At 41.5% G+C, this 15,324-nt stretch overlaps 1 protein-coding gene across 4 annotated transcripts in view; it reads right to left on the minus strand.

Annotated features, from left to right (window-relative positions):
- The window catches only part of qsox2 (quiescin Q6 sulfhydryl oxidase 2), a 76,203-nt gene extending 69,445 nt beyond the window's left edge, over positions 1-6,758 (minus strand). The window contains exon 1 of one of the 4 annotated variants that reach the window (XM_073052859.1): positions 6,419-6,758. In XM_073052859.1, the coding sequence (XP_072908960.1) occupies positions 6,419-6,689 (271 nt within the window). In that variant the 5' untranslated portion in view covers positions 6,690-6,758. The other 3 variants (XM_073052863.1, XM_073052860.1, XM_073052861.1) reach the window with 3 other exon arrangements.
- Between the last annotated feature and the right edge of the window lie 8,566 nt (positions 6,759-15,324).

Genomic DNA, 15,324 nt, shown 5'->3' on the forward strand with positions numbered 1-15,324 from the left:
ACATAATTAAATGACATTTGTTTTCTGACTTTAACCCAGACATAATTAAATCACATTTGTTTTCTGCACTGACTTCTAACCTCTTCCAAGCCCACGCACATCTTAATTTACTTCAACTCTCACACCAACTAAAAGCAGTCCTGTAAATGTTCTTGCTCTCTTCACCATACCTTCATGGGGATCACCAGTGGTATTGTGGTCATTAGTCTCTGCCTACATGCCAAGAATAGAAATACAGCCAGGTGATTGGGCTTGCCAAACTTATTTACACTAAAATAGCTCCAAGAAAATTTATCCTTCCTTAAATAAGGAAATCATAAACGCAGATAGCTGATCGTGGGGGGGGGTCACAGATGGAGCCAGACATCCTGACTATAAAATATCCATGCCCCTTAAAGTTGCACCAAAATCCCACTTGCTTTCCTAATTACTTTATCTACTATATGTGCATGAACACAGATAGGTACACAGCTTCAAAGACCCGGGTTCATTCCTGATCTTTGGCACTATGGTATTAGCATTCTTACGATAACTACAAGGGTTTCTCCAGGTGTACTGGTCCTCTCCTATGTCCTAATGGTTAGGGTTTGACAGATCAACTAGTCACTGTAAACCACCGCTACTCTGCAGGCAAATGACAGAATTTGGGAAGAGCTGATGGGAATGTGGGGAAATTTAAATGGGATCAGTATAGGATTAAAATAGGTTGGCAAATTATAGATTCTGCAGATGCTGGAAATCTTAAGCAACACATGCGCGCGCACACACACACACACACACAAACACACAATGTAGATGGGTGCTTGATAGGCTGAAGGGCCTTTTAGGAGCCATGCATCTGTTTTTGATCTACATTGTATTGCACATTTATAATGGTAACTAGTCATGTGGGTGGTGGCATGGGAAAAACAAAGGGAATAAGTTACATATTCATGCTTTATTCTGGTTAGTTTGTAAGAGCTGGAGACTGATGGATGTCACAGCTTTTTGTTGACTGCTTAATTTCCCTTAGGTCCACTCAATTGCATTGGTTGAAGATTGTATGTTTTGCTTATTGCTAATAAAGGATAGAATACATTCTATGACATTTTGGAACATTATTATTGGATTGTTCAGAAGGTGCATCATACAAGGATAACTATCTGTGGGGTCATCAGCAGTGGCATTGGTTTGCTCAGGTTTCGATGCTGTATAATTCTATAGAAAAGCATTCTATCACCTGCATTCATTTAAACAATATTTTATATTACTTTTACTCTCTATGGACAACCTCACTTTTTATTCCACTTGCCATATTTTGCCCACTAATTCCTAACTAATAGACTCAGCACTTTTATTTAAGGCATCAATAAAGAGTGCAAACAATGGAATTCTGAACACTGATGTCTGTGGCATTCCAACAGGTACAGCTTGGCAAACTAAAAATGTAAACCCATTTATCTTTACTGTTTGTTAGTTAATCCACCTCTGGGAATTGTGTTCGGTGATCTTTTATCGAATGCCTTCAGAAACCAAAATTCAGCAGACTCCCCTTTATCCAACCAGTTTCTTACATCAACAAATTCTAAGTTTGTCAAACAATTTCCCTTTCATAAAACATCAGCTGCTGGGTTAGTAAGGCATTCTATAGAACCTTAGAACATTACAGCACAGAAACAGGCCTTTTGGTCCTTCTTGGCTGTGCCGAACCATTTTTCTGCCTCGTCCCTACATCTGTTAAAATGAAGAAAGCAGCCAGGGAAAGAGTAAGCATCTTAGGATCCAGAGAAATCATTCGTGAAAGAGCTGAATGACACGTGCGATGTCCTGAATGAAGGTCACAGTAGAGGGAGAGTTCAGGGCAAGGAATGGTGATGTTCAGGGACAGTTAGCATCAGGAGAGTTCTTAAAGGGACATGTAAAGGTGGATTCCTCAGAGCCTGATGTATCCCAGATTGCTATTTCAGAATGAGATTAATCATCACTGGCGTATGTCATGAAATTTGTTGTTTTGTGGCAGCAGTACAATGCAAGACAAATTATTATAAAGGTACTGTTACGAATGTGCCGCAACTCTGAGGGGCCGAAGGGTACAAAGTCGCCCCCTCCTTTTTGAGAATCGCAAGATCGCTATTAATTCAGGTCTGGGACCCAGGAAATGAGAGAGAGACACGCAGAATCCACAAGGTTTGGAATGTGTCCTGGCCTCAGCGAAACAAAGCCACGGATAACGGTCATTGTCTCTTGGAGACGGAATTGTGTATTGAGTACTGTACTATTCATTGAAGCCCCTCAGGGGCTGGTTGAGGGATTGCATCATCTCAACCTGATTGACATCTGAGACCCCGTGAGTAAGGATAAAAGAGGGTCTGGGGAACAACCCCTTCAGACGCACCAGGAGAAATGCTAGAAATCCCGTGACAGCGTTCAATAGCGACAGCCGGTAGGGGCTCGTGTGCGTCCTTCCCTTGCCTGGGATTGGCGGGCTCACCACGGAAGAACAGCTTTAGCTAAAAGAGGCCACAAGTGAACGGTCACCCCAACGAGACTCTGATGGATCGAAATCATAAAAGGAAAGCCGGCAAGTTTTTCTCCCAAACTCTCTCTCTCTCCAACCACTGCAAACCCAGCGGTCCCCAAAGGCTGCAGCCTGCATGAACTGAGTGAACTTTATATTTCCATCGGACAATACATTATCCCCTAGACAACGACAGAGCGAATTTCTTATTGATTATTATCATACCCGCACTTTTAGATTTAGTATTGACGACGTATATTATCTGTATATTTGCATTGATATTATTTTTGTGTATTTTTACTAATAAATACTGTTAAAAATAGTATCATCAGACTTCAACGGACCTCTCTATCTTTGCTGGTAAGTGACCCAGTTACGGGGTTCATAACAGTACAAAATAAATTGTGTGAAGGATAAATAATGAGGTAGTATTCAGGGACCATGGAGAAATCTGAAGGCAGAGGGGTAAAAGCTGTTCTTCAAACATACATTGAGTAATAATGAGAAGAGGCATGTCCTAAATGGTGAGGGTCCTTAATGATGAGCAAGGGAGAGATAGCTGGGGCTGCTGGATATTTTGTACAGAGTCAATGAGGGAAACTTTTGGATAAACATATAAGGGCCCAAAACGTCAACTTTGAAATTCATTTCCATAGATGCTGCTTGACCTGCTGAGTTCCTCCAGCATTTTGTGTGTGTTGCTAAGGGATAGGATTCATCTCCACTTTGAAAGGTAGAAATTAGTCAGAGATAGCTGGCAGGGTTTTGTTTGTGAGAAATCCATTTGATGAAATTTGACATAATGTTTCTTTGAAGCGCTAAGCACATTAAGCTTAGTTAGTAAATGCATAAACCTTATACAAGTTTCAGTAAGGTATTTGGCAAAGTCCCACATCATAGGCTGATCCTGAAGTCTAGGTCACATGGGATGCAGGGCTGATAGGCACACTGAATCCCAAGTTATCTTGGGAATAGGAGGAAAAGGGCGGTGGAGGAGGTTACTTTTCTGATTGGAAAACTATGACTAGTGTTATGTCACAAGGATCGGTGCTAGGGCCCTTAATGTTTGTGATATATAATGACTTAGATGTGAATGACAAGAAAATTGGTGATGTTGCAGATGCAAAGAATGTTATTTAAGGTTCTTGATCACCTGAAAAATTGAACAGAGAATAAGCAGATGAAATTTAGTCCTGACAATTTCATAGTGATGCATCTTGTAAGCCAATCAAGGGTAGGACAAATACTGTAAATGATAGGGCCCCAGGGTATATTGATAATCCAGAGAACATGAATCCTGAAAGTGACAGCGGAGGAGGTGGGCAGAAGTAAGATGATAAAGACGATATATGGTATACTCACCTTTGGCAACCACAGTACAGAACATAAGAGCCGGAATATCAAGCCACAGCTTTATAAAACATTGGTTAGGACACCCGTGGTATATCTTGTGTAGCTCTGGGCACTATACCATAGGATGTGATTGCACTGGAAAGAGTGCAGAGGAGATTCACCAGGGTGTTGCCTGGATTTCAGCATTACAATTCTAAGTCAAAACTGGACAGGCTGGATTTGTTTTCCCCAGAGCAGGAGAGGATAAGGGGTGTCCTGGAAGAAGTATACAAAATTGAGAGTTAAATAGAAAATAATTTTTCTATAAATCATATTTTTCATGTTGGATGTGCCTTTGATGAGAAGGCATATGTTTACAATGAAAGGCAAGAGATTTAGCAGGAGAACTTTTTCCACAGAGGACAGCAGGAGTCAAAAAAACTAGTACTTCCTGAATCAATGATTTTCCATTAATTCAGTATGATGAACATTTGTTTTTAGCAACACTATAGTCAAGATTGTAGCCAGGAAAGTGAAAGGCTATTTGGGAGGGAAGGGTTATAGTCTGATCATGGAGTTAGGTTAAAAAAGTCAGCACAACATTGTGAGCCAAAGGGCCTGTTCTGTGTGATGCTTTAACCAATGTTTTTCTACACTGGCAACACAACATCAAATGTTGATAAAACTTTTTAAATGGGAATACACAGCCATTTTATCAGCAACCTCATCACTCAGAAATTCATAACTCTCAAGGCCAAGACATCAATTTCTCAGATTAAAACACCTAAACATGTTAGACTGAAACTCACTACCAATATACACTCAATGCCACTTTATTAGATATACCTGTACATGTGCTCATAATGCAAATATCTAATCAGCCAAATATGTGGCAGCAACTCAATACATAAAAGCATGCGGACATGGGGCCCTGCCAAAAGGTCTCAGCCTGAAATCTCGACTGTACTCTTTTCCATAGATGCTGCCTGGCCTGCTGAGTTCCTTCAGCATTTGGTGTGAGACACGGTCAAGAGGGTCAGTTGTTGTTCATACCAAATATCAGAATGGGGAAGAAGTGTGATCTAATTGACTTTGACCATGGAGTGATTGTGGATGCCAGACAGCAAGGTTTGAGCATCTCAGAAACTGCTGATCTCATGGGATTTTTACGCTCAACAGTCTCCAGAGTTTATGGAGGATAGTGTGAAAAACAACAAACATCCAGGTAGCAGCAGTTCTGTGGTGAAAATGTTTGGTTAATGAGAGAAGTCAGAGGAGAATAGCCAGACTCGTTGAGCTGACAGGAAGGCAACTACAATTCAAATAAGCACACGTTACAAGGGGGGTGTGCAGAAGAGCATCTCTGAATGCACAATACGTCGATCCTTGAAGCGGATGGGCTATAGCAGCAGAAGGCCACACTGGGTTCCACTCCTGTAAAGTGGCCACTCAGTGTGAATCTAGATTAAGGGATTGCCACATCACAAAAGAAATGATTTGCATTTCAAAGCATCCTGAATAAGTACTTTGCATACTTGTTACTCACAAAGGACAAAATTTCTGACAGATAAATTCAACATCCTCATTCAATACATCTCCAGCAAAAGCACCTTTAAAATGAGCATCAATCATAAAAATCAACTTTCAATTTCATTTACTGGCAAGGACCAAAGATAGGAAATAACAGATTAACTAAACTTTGTTTTTGACAAGTTAAGTTAAAGTAGACTTTGTATTTACTTCCTAATGAACCCCCTCATATTCTCTACAAAAACAGCAGTGTTGATCTGAACAAATCACACTGTTTTTCCTTATTTTAGTAGAAAAATCAATTTCCACAGAAAAGGACTCCAAAGTCCAAACTACAATAGAAATGAGAAATGGCAAATGCAGAAATTCATATTCATGCATCTCACTAATTTCAACATTTCTTAAGAACAGTATGTGAACAAATAGTTATGGAACGAAGAAACTAACCATTCAGATCATTCTTAATATAATAACTATAATAAAGCCAAAGTATTATCAGCAACGGGCAAATGAGATAAATACACAATGAAGTCAACATATGGTTGGAGAGAGGACTCGAGTACTGATGAGAAGAATACAGAGCTCCACACGATCTGGTGTTGAAGGAATGCAACAGATCGAGTAGGTCTGTGGGGATGAAGGGTGGGAGAAGGAACAGTCAACATTTTGGATTAAGATGTATTATCAGGCCAGAGTTTGTACTGGGAGCTAAAGACAATGACTCCGGTCCATCAACCACTCAGCTGGACAGCTTACAACTCTTCCGAAGTGGAACGCTACGGGCCGCTATTTACACGATCACAGGCTCGCCTCTGATAATGTTTTTTTCACATTATGTCTTGTTTTATGCTCTATGCGGTGTCTAAACCTAAGCTTGTACAATGAAGTTTTTAAAAACTGTACTTACAGCACACCGTACCTGTGCTTATAGCAATAAACCCGTCATGAAATGCACCATATGGCTTAAGCAATCCAGAAGGTTCATCAACAGCGGACAAGGCTGACCTCAACACAAGCAAATTTCAGAACTACGGCTGGGCAGCAACAGCAGGGTCCCACCTTTGACATCGCGGCCCAACGCTTTCCAGGTGGGGGCGAAGTTGACGCAGTGGCCGCACCAGGAGGAGTAGAACTCCACTACCCAGGCGGTGGACGAGTTCACCAGCAGCGCCTTAGCTCCTTGGGCCTCCAGGATGACCACCGGGTCCTGGCTGCTGTACAAGCCGGCGGCGTGGCCGTGTCGCAGCAGCTGCGCCAGGAAGGTGGCGGCGGCGGTGAGGGTAAGCAGAGCCCGGCAGCTCAGGCGTTTCCCCCGGCACAACGTGGCCATCGCTGGAAGCACCGCGGCCAACAGCCACCAGCCGCTCGAGCAGCGTCAACTCTGACCCCACCGACTTGACGTCACCCAAAGGGACGTGCTTGGTCTGTCCCCAGGGCAACGGTGTACAACCCCGCCTCTCTCTGTGGCGTCACCAAGCGTGACTGCACTTATGTTTGTGTTCAATAAAATTTTATTTTGAGAAGACAGAAATTGGTAAAACTAAGAGCCAGAAACTGCAGATGCTGGAAACCAAAAGTCAAAACTCAGGTTAGCAGAACAACGAGATAGAGGTAATGACTGGAAATGGAAGCAAACAAGTGCTTTAAATTCAAAGTAAATATACTACCAAAGTACATATATGTCACCATATAAAACTCTGAGATTGATTTTTTGTGGGCATACTCAATAAATTCATAATAGAATAATAGCCATAATAGCATCAATGAAACACCATACCAACGTGTGCATTCAACCAGTGTTAAAAAGTAACAAACTGCAAATACAAAAATAACTAAATAATAAAAAATAAATAAGCAATAAATATCGAGAGGTGACCTGATAGAGGTGTATCAGATGATGAGGGGCATTGATCGTGTGGATAGTCAGAGGCTTTTTGCCAGGGATGATATGGTTGCCACAAGAGGACACAGGTTTAAGGTGCTGGGGAGTAGGTACAGAGGAGATGTCAGGGTAAGTTTTTTACTCAGAGAGTAGTGAGTACATGGAATGGACTGCCGGCAACGGTGGTGGAGGTGGATATGATAGGGTCTTTTAAGAGACTTTTGAATAGATACATGGAGCTTAGAAAAATAGAGGGCTATGGATAAGCCTAGTAATTTCTAAGGTAGGACATGTTTGGCACAACTTTGTGGGCCAAAGGGCCTGTATTGTGCTGTAGGTTTTCTATGTTTCTATGAGAACATGAGATGAAGAGTCCTTTAAAATGAGTCCATAGGCTGTGGGAACATTTCAACGGCGGGGCAACTGATGTTGGGTGAAGTTATCCCCTTTGATTCAAGAGCCTGATGGTTGAGAGGTAATATCTGTTCCTGAACCTGGTGGTATGAGTCCTGAGGCTCCTGTACCTGCTTCCTGATGGCAGTACCAAGAAGAGATCATGTTCTAGGTGGTGGGGAATCCCTGATGAATGCTGCTTTCTTGCAACAATGCTTCATGTAGATGTGCTCAGTGGTGGGGTGGGCTTTACCAGTGATGGATCCAGCCGTATCCATTACTTTTTGTAGAATTTTCTATTCAAGGGCACTGGGTGTTTTGTATTAGGCTGTGATGCAGCCTGTCAATACTCCACTACACATCTATTAAAGTTTGTCAAAATTTGAAATGTACTGTCGAATCTTCTAAGGAAGTAGAGGTGCTGCCATACTTTCTTTGTAATTGCACTTACTGGGCCCAGGACAGATCCTCTGAAATAATAACACCTTGGAATTTAAAGTTGCTGACCTTTTCCACCTCTGATCCTCAAATGAGGGCTGGCTCATGGACCTCTAGTTTCCTCCTCCTGAAGTCAATAATCAACTCCTTGGTCTTGCTGACATTGAGTGAGAGGTTGTTGTTATAGCATAATTCAGCCAAATTTTAAATTTTCTCCTCTGTGCTGATTTGTTACCACCTTTGATTCGGCCTAGTATAGTGGTGTTGTCAGTAAACTAGAATATGGCAATCTGTGTTTAGCCACACTGTCATAAGTGTAAAGTGAGTAGAGCAGGGGGCTAAGCACACAGCCTTGTGGTGCACCTGTGCTGATGGAGATCATGGAGGAGATTTTTGTTGCCAATCCAAATTGACCGGGGTCTGCAGGTGAGAAAATCAAGGCTCCAATTGCACAAGGAGGTATTAAAGGTCAATCTTGAAGCTTATTGGTTAGGTTTGAGGGGATGATGATTATTGCAAGCCGAGCTGTAGTCAATAAAGAGCATCCTGATATATGCGTTTTGCTCTCCAAATGTTCCAGGGTTGAGTAAAGAGCCAATGAGATGGCATCTGCTGTGGACCTGTTGCTCTGGTAGGCATATTGGAGTGGATCCAAGACACTTCTCAGGCAGGAGTTGATATGCTTAATCACCAAATTCTCAAAATACTTAATCACTGTGGATGTAAGTGCTACTGGACAGCAGTCATTGAGGCAGGTTACCACATTCTTCTTAGGCACTGGTATAATTGAAGCTTCCTTGAAGCAGGTGGGTATCTAGACCGCCAAAGTGAGAGGTTGAAGATCTCAGTGGACACTCCAACCAGATGATCAGCACAGCATCTCGGCTGGATGCTTTTCGTGGATTGGTAGCTCGCACGACAGCCTCCGAGACTGAAATCCCAGGATTGGATTTCCCATGTTGGTTCCTCCATGTCTTGATGGTCAAATGGAGCATTGAAGGCATTGAGCTCATCTGGAAGTGTAACCCTGCTGTCTCCTTTGTTGCGTGATTTAACTTTATAAGAGGTGATAGTATGCAAGCCCTGCCACACTTGCTGTGCATACTTCACTGATTCAAGTTCAGTCTGGAATTGGCACTTTGCCTATGAAATGGCTTTCTGGAGATCGTACCTGGACCTCTTGTAACTTTCTCTGTCACCAGACTTGAATGCCTCTGATATGGCTCTCAGCAGATTGCGGTTCTCATGGTTCATCCAGGACTTCTGATTGAAGAAGACTCTGAATGATTTTGTGTGGGGACACACACAAGTACAACTGTTTTAATAAAGTCCGTGACAACCTGGTGTATTCATTCAAACCCACAGATGAGACATTGAACACGGCCCAGTCCACCAACTCAAAGCAATTCCATAGCCGCTCTGCTGCCTCTCCTGACCACCTCGAATGGACAGCTAAGTGATCAAATTTACCGAAATGTAGTCCAGATATGTAATGGTAAGTATTCCTCATCAGTGGTCTAGAGCGTTAGGACCTCAGGTGCTACAGGTTTTATGCTGATGGTAATTGGGCAGGGTTTTCTTCAAATAGGTCTTGCTGAAGTCCCTGACTATGATATGAAATGCATTGGGATAGACTGTTTCTTGTTTGGAGATGGCCTCATGCAGTCTCAAGTACTTGACTATGGTTGGTTGCTGATGATATGTTAACTAAGGTCAGGATTATGTTGGGGAATTCCCTAAGTAAATGTAACAGATGGCATTTGATCATTAGGTGTTCAAGGTCAGGGAAACACGAGTTTGACAAAACAATCACAGCGGAGCACCATCGAGCGTTTATCATGAAACACACACCTCCAACTTTTACCTTTTCTGAATCAGCGGTTTGGTCCAATCTATGAATCGAGAAGCCTTCGGGTCTGAACCTTGTTTCTGGCGTGCTGGAAGTAAGCCAAGTCTCATTCAAATATAGAACACAACAATATCTTATTTCCCTACGATTTAGCAATCTAGCCTTCAGGCAGTTAGTAGAGAGGGTATGGAGGGGAAACAAAGGGAGTGTTTACGATCAGATTCTCAACCTGAAGTCTTCGTTTTCAGCTCTTTGGAAGAAAGTTAATCATAGGACTCAGGAATGTTACTGCACAAAAAGAAGCCATTTTGTCCATGGTACCTTTTCCAGCTTCTTGAAAAGTAGTTGATTACATGCCATGTTCTCTCACATAATGCTAGAATACAAGAATCGGGAGAAGAAGGCCCCTCATACCTGCTATGCAATTCTGTAAGATCATGGCTGATCTAACCTTTACCAAAATTTCACTTGACTGCTCTCTCTTACTACTCTTGACTTGCTTCTAGTTCAAACATTTGTCAATATTTGTCTTTAATATATTCAGTGACTGTTCCTACTGCTCTCTGGGGTAGAGAGTTCCAAAAAGTCACAATCATCACAGAAGAAATTATTCTTAATTTCCATCTTAAATTAATAACTTTTATTCCTTTACTAAACCATATTAAGGTAAATATCATCTCACTATCCACTCAGAACATGACACACTTCAATAAGATCACCTCTCTTTCTTCTATATTCCAAAGAATTTAGATCCCACCTTCCTAACCTCAAATAATCTATCAATAATTTTCATACCAGGAACTTTTAAGCTTTTAAGCTGTTAAGCTTTTTTACACCACCTGCAATGAAAGTACATTATTCCTTAAAAGGAAATGATATACTAGCATTGGAAGTAGTGAAAGAGAGAGACTAAATTAGTAATCTTTTCTTCAGTCACAGCCTCACAACTTATTTACTTAAGCCTTTCACCCCTGCTGGGACATAGGCTGTCAACAGGAGCTTGCCAGAGTCCTCGATCCTGAGCTAGTCTTTTAAGTTGTCTCCAGCTGTAGCCCACTTTCGAAGATTCTTCCTCTCCCAAGAATGAGGTTTATGGAGCTTCTGTTGGTGTTCCTGTAGTACTGGGTTTTACAGGATGGGGTTGCCATTCCCATATCCAACCCCCCTCCTTTCGTAGCCAGGCTTGGGACTGTCCATGGCAGAGTTGCAGCTTCACAAGCACCCTCAAAAATTGCATTGAAACATCCCCTATTGCAATGTACTGTACCCTTTGCAATAAAGGCCAATATCCTCAGGACATACTGATATTTTTTTGAATTTTAAGGGAATCAAATGATATGGTTTTAGTACTAGAAAATGAAATGAAAAATCAGCCATCATTTTATCAAAGAACAAAGGAAACAACAAGGGACAAACTACCTACTCCTGCTTACACTCCTCCCTGAAGCTGGAGAGCATGTAAGTGCATCCACATGCATGACTCTACTGAGAAATCTAGCAAGCTCAGCACTTGTGAATTAGTTATCTTATCCATCACAGGCAACTCTGGAAGAACACAGAACAAATATAATTTTCAAATACAAAATCATCACTTGAGATTAAAATTATTTATAGGGACTGACTCTATCCACTTGGAATGTTCAGCTACCAAGTCTAACAGAGGATGGTTCTTCAATTTGAAACATTAATTCTGCTTTTCTTCCCACAGATGCTGCAGAACTGCAGAGTGATTCCAATTTTCATGTGATTCTCTATTGATTTTTAATTTATATTCTCCATTCCTGTTGTCAACTATTTTCACTTCATGACCCCATTCAGAAACCTTTACAATTTTAAAGGTTGATTTTTTAAATATTGTCTTGAAAGGATTTCTCCAACTTTTATTGTGCAATAGGGTGCAGGGTCTTGTGCTCTAAAGAAATGAGGTCTTGCATTCTCTAAAGCTTTTATAGGCTAACAACTTCGTCATGAAATTAATTTGGTTACTTGTAAAGAACCTTGATATAGATCATTGATATATTGATAATGTTCTGTTAGGATGGATTAGTGCCTGGGTGTTTTTGACTTGCAGTTTAGTTGGTTCGACACAACATTGTGGTCCAAATGGCCTGTTCATGTTCGGTGTTGTTCTACATTCTTAGATCATTTCTTGGAGCTCTTAACTTCTCCTTAATTTAGCTTTATTTTGGATAGCTGATCCTAGTCTATCTGATTGAATCTATGACCTGAAACAATTATAGGATAGAGCTTTGCTTTGATACACTTTATTTTCACACATTCTGAACTCACCGTGATTCTCTCTTGAAATACAGACAGACAGACATACTTTATTGATCCCGGGGGAAACTGGGTTTTGTTACAGTTGCACCAACCAAGAATATTGTAGAGATATAGCAATATAAAACCATAAATAATTAAATAATAATAAGAAGTAAATTATGACGTGGAAATAAGTCCAGGACCAGCCTATTGGCTCAGGGTGTCAGACCCTCCGAGGGAGGAGTTGTAAAGTTTGATGGCCACAGGCAGGAATGACTTCCTATGACGCTCAGTGTTGCATCTCGGTGGAATGAGTCTCTGGCTGAATGTACTCCTGAGCCTAACCAGTACGTTATGGAGTGGATGGGAGACATTGTCCAAGATGGCATGTAACTTGGACAGCATCCTCTTTTCAGACACCACCGTCAGAGAGTCCAGTTCCACCCCCACAACATCACTGGCCTTACGAATGAGTTTGTTGATTCTGTTGGTGTCTGCTATCCTCAGCCTGCTGCCCCAGCACACAACAGCAAACATGATGGCACTGGACCTCCCCCCTCACTACAATCTCCCCCCAGCCCTACCTTTCTTTCTCTTTTATTTCCCATAATTCTCCACCTTCCCCCTAGCCCATTTCCCTCCAGCCTATCACTTCCCAGCTCTCTACTTCATCCCTCCCCCCACTTCTTATCCCCCTTCAACCATCCCATGTTACTTCACTCCTGATGAAGGGTTTCGGCCCGAAATGTCGTCACTACCTCCTCCCACAGACGCTGAGTTCTGCCAGCATTTTGTGTTTTTTATGAGCATGGATAGAAGATTGGCTAACTGGCAGGAGGCAAAGAGTGGGAATAAAGGGGGCCTTTTCTCATTGGCTGCCGTTGACTCAACATGTTCCACTGGGGTTGGTTTTGGGACTGCTTCTTTTATGCAATACATCAACAATTTGGATGTTTGCGGACAATACGAAGAAAGGTCAGGTAGTGTTGGCGAAGCAGGAAATCTGTAAAAGAGCTAAGACAGATTAGGATAATGGACAAAGATGTGCCAGATGAAATGTAGTGTAGGGAAGTGTACGGTCATGTACTTTGGTAGAAGGAATATATGCATAGACTATTTTCTAAATGTGGAGAAAGTTCACAAATCAGAGGTGCAAACAAACTTGGGAGTCCTTATGTAGGATTCCATGAAGGTTAACTTGCAAGTTGAGTCAGTAGAAATGTGATGTTAGCATTCATATTGAAAGCACTAGAATATAAAAGCAGGGATGTAGTACTGAGGCTTTATAAGTCATTGGTCAGACCACACTTGGAGTGTTGTGAGCAGCTTCAGGCCTTTTATCTAAGAAAAGATGAGCTGGTATTGAAGATAGTCATGAAAATTATTCCAGGAACAAAAGGGTTAATTTATGTGAAGCTTTTGATGGCCCTGGGCCCTTTACTCACTGGAGTTTGGAAGAATGAGGGAGGATCTCATTGAAACCTATCTTTTGAAAGGCCAAGATAGAGTGGACATGGAATCAATGTTTCCTATAGTGGGGGAGTCTAGGACCAGAGGTCACAGCCTCAGAATACAAGGGCGTCCCCTTAGAATGGAGTTGAGGTGAAATATCTTCAGCCAGAGGATGGCAAATTTGTGGAATTCATTGGCAAAGGTGGCCAAGTCATTGGGTGTAATTAAAGTGGAGGTTGATAGGTTCTTGATTAGTAGGGCATCAAAGGTTACAGGGAAAAGGCAGGAGAATGGGGTTGAGAGGGATAATAAATCAGCAAAGATGGAATGGCGGAGCAAACTTGATGGGCCAAAGAGCTTAATTCTGCTCCTATTTCTTATGTTTTTTCTCTATTAAAACATTAACATTTAACATTATAAACACAGGTGATGCACATTTAGTTCATACCATAATCTGCACCCGTATCACAGAATACACTGTGGTGACTTTATTGGGTGCACCTGTGCACCAGCACATTAATGCAATTATCTAATTAGCCAATCATGTACCAGCAACTCAGTGCATAAAAGCTCACAGACATGGTCAAGAAGTTCAGTTGTTGTTCAGACTAAACATCAGAATGGGGAAGAAATGTGATCTAAGTGACTTTGACTGTGGAATGATTGTTGGTGCCAGGCAGAGTGGTTTTAGTATCTCAGGAACTGCTGATCTCCTGGGATTTTCACAATTGAGAGTCTCTAGTGTTATGGAGAATGGTACCAAAAACAAAAAACTCAAACCACACATTACAACAATGGTGTGTAGAAGACTATCTCTGAATGCACAGCACATTGAACCTTGAAGTGGATGGCTACAGCATCTGAAGACCATACACTCAATGCAGGAGGTACCTGTATCTAATAAAGTGGCCACTGAGTGTATTGTGTCACTTAAATTTCTGTTCACATGTCACCAATATTCCACCAACAATAAAGCCACTACATATTGACATTTGGAAAGGTGAAATAAACTTCTGAGTTAGCTTGAGCATTTTAACATCCCAGTTACTACTTGGTTTCTTCACTTAGTTCTTGTAAATGATTACCTTTGCTACTTTTCCCTATAAAATTTGCACTGGTTGGCCTTGAGTTTGCTACGATCTTTGTTTTCAAGCAACCTGATGAGATGTTCTTTGAATCCAAAATTGCACTAAAAAGGCCACTTTAAAAAAGGGCATTTTGTACTTCCACTATGAGAAGAACTCCCCTTCATGTCTTCTTCCCCTCACCTGAAAATACCATAGCTAGTTCTCAACATACTAAAACTCAGAGACATCTTATACTTGTTTGATTGTTGTCTCCATTGCTCAGGCGATATCATATGTCCACTTGAAATTCAGTTTCTTCTCATTGAACACCCTCTCTTTAAATTTTTCATATCCTGGATTCCCCAAACAATCCCATCCTGAAATATTTCTTCTCCACTTGTACAGTGTGTTCATCCTGCTACAAAATGTCTCCAACCTACTAGAGCCTGCAATAGCGTCATCTGGACATTGATCTCAGTTGTTAAACACATACCAACTATAAGGTATATGGACCTTGTCTGAGGATTCAGCAAAGTAAGTTGACTGTACAGATTTTTATTTAAAAGATACCCAAAATGTTTCCCTTTCCCCCTTCCTCTCACATTCAAGCTCTTTTAATTGTCTT

Source organism: Hemitrygon akajei, chromosome 7 (assembly GCF_048418815.1).
Source record: "Hemitrygon akajei chromosome 7, sHemAka1.3, whole genome shotgun sequence".
In the NCBI taxonomy this organism is placed as follows: domain Eukaryota; kingdom Metazoa; phylum Chordata; class Chondrichthyes; order Myliobatiformes; family Dasyatidae; genus Hemitrygon; species Hemitrygon akajei.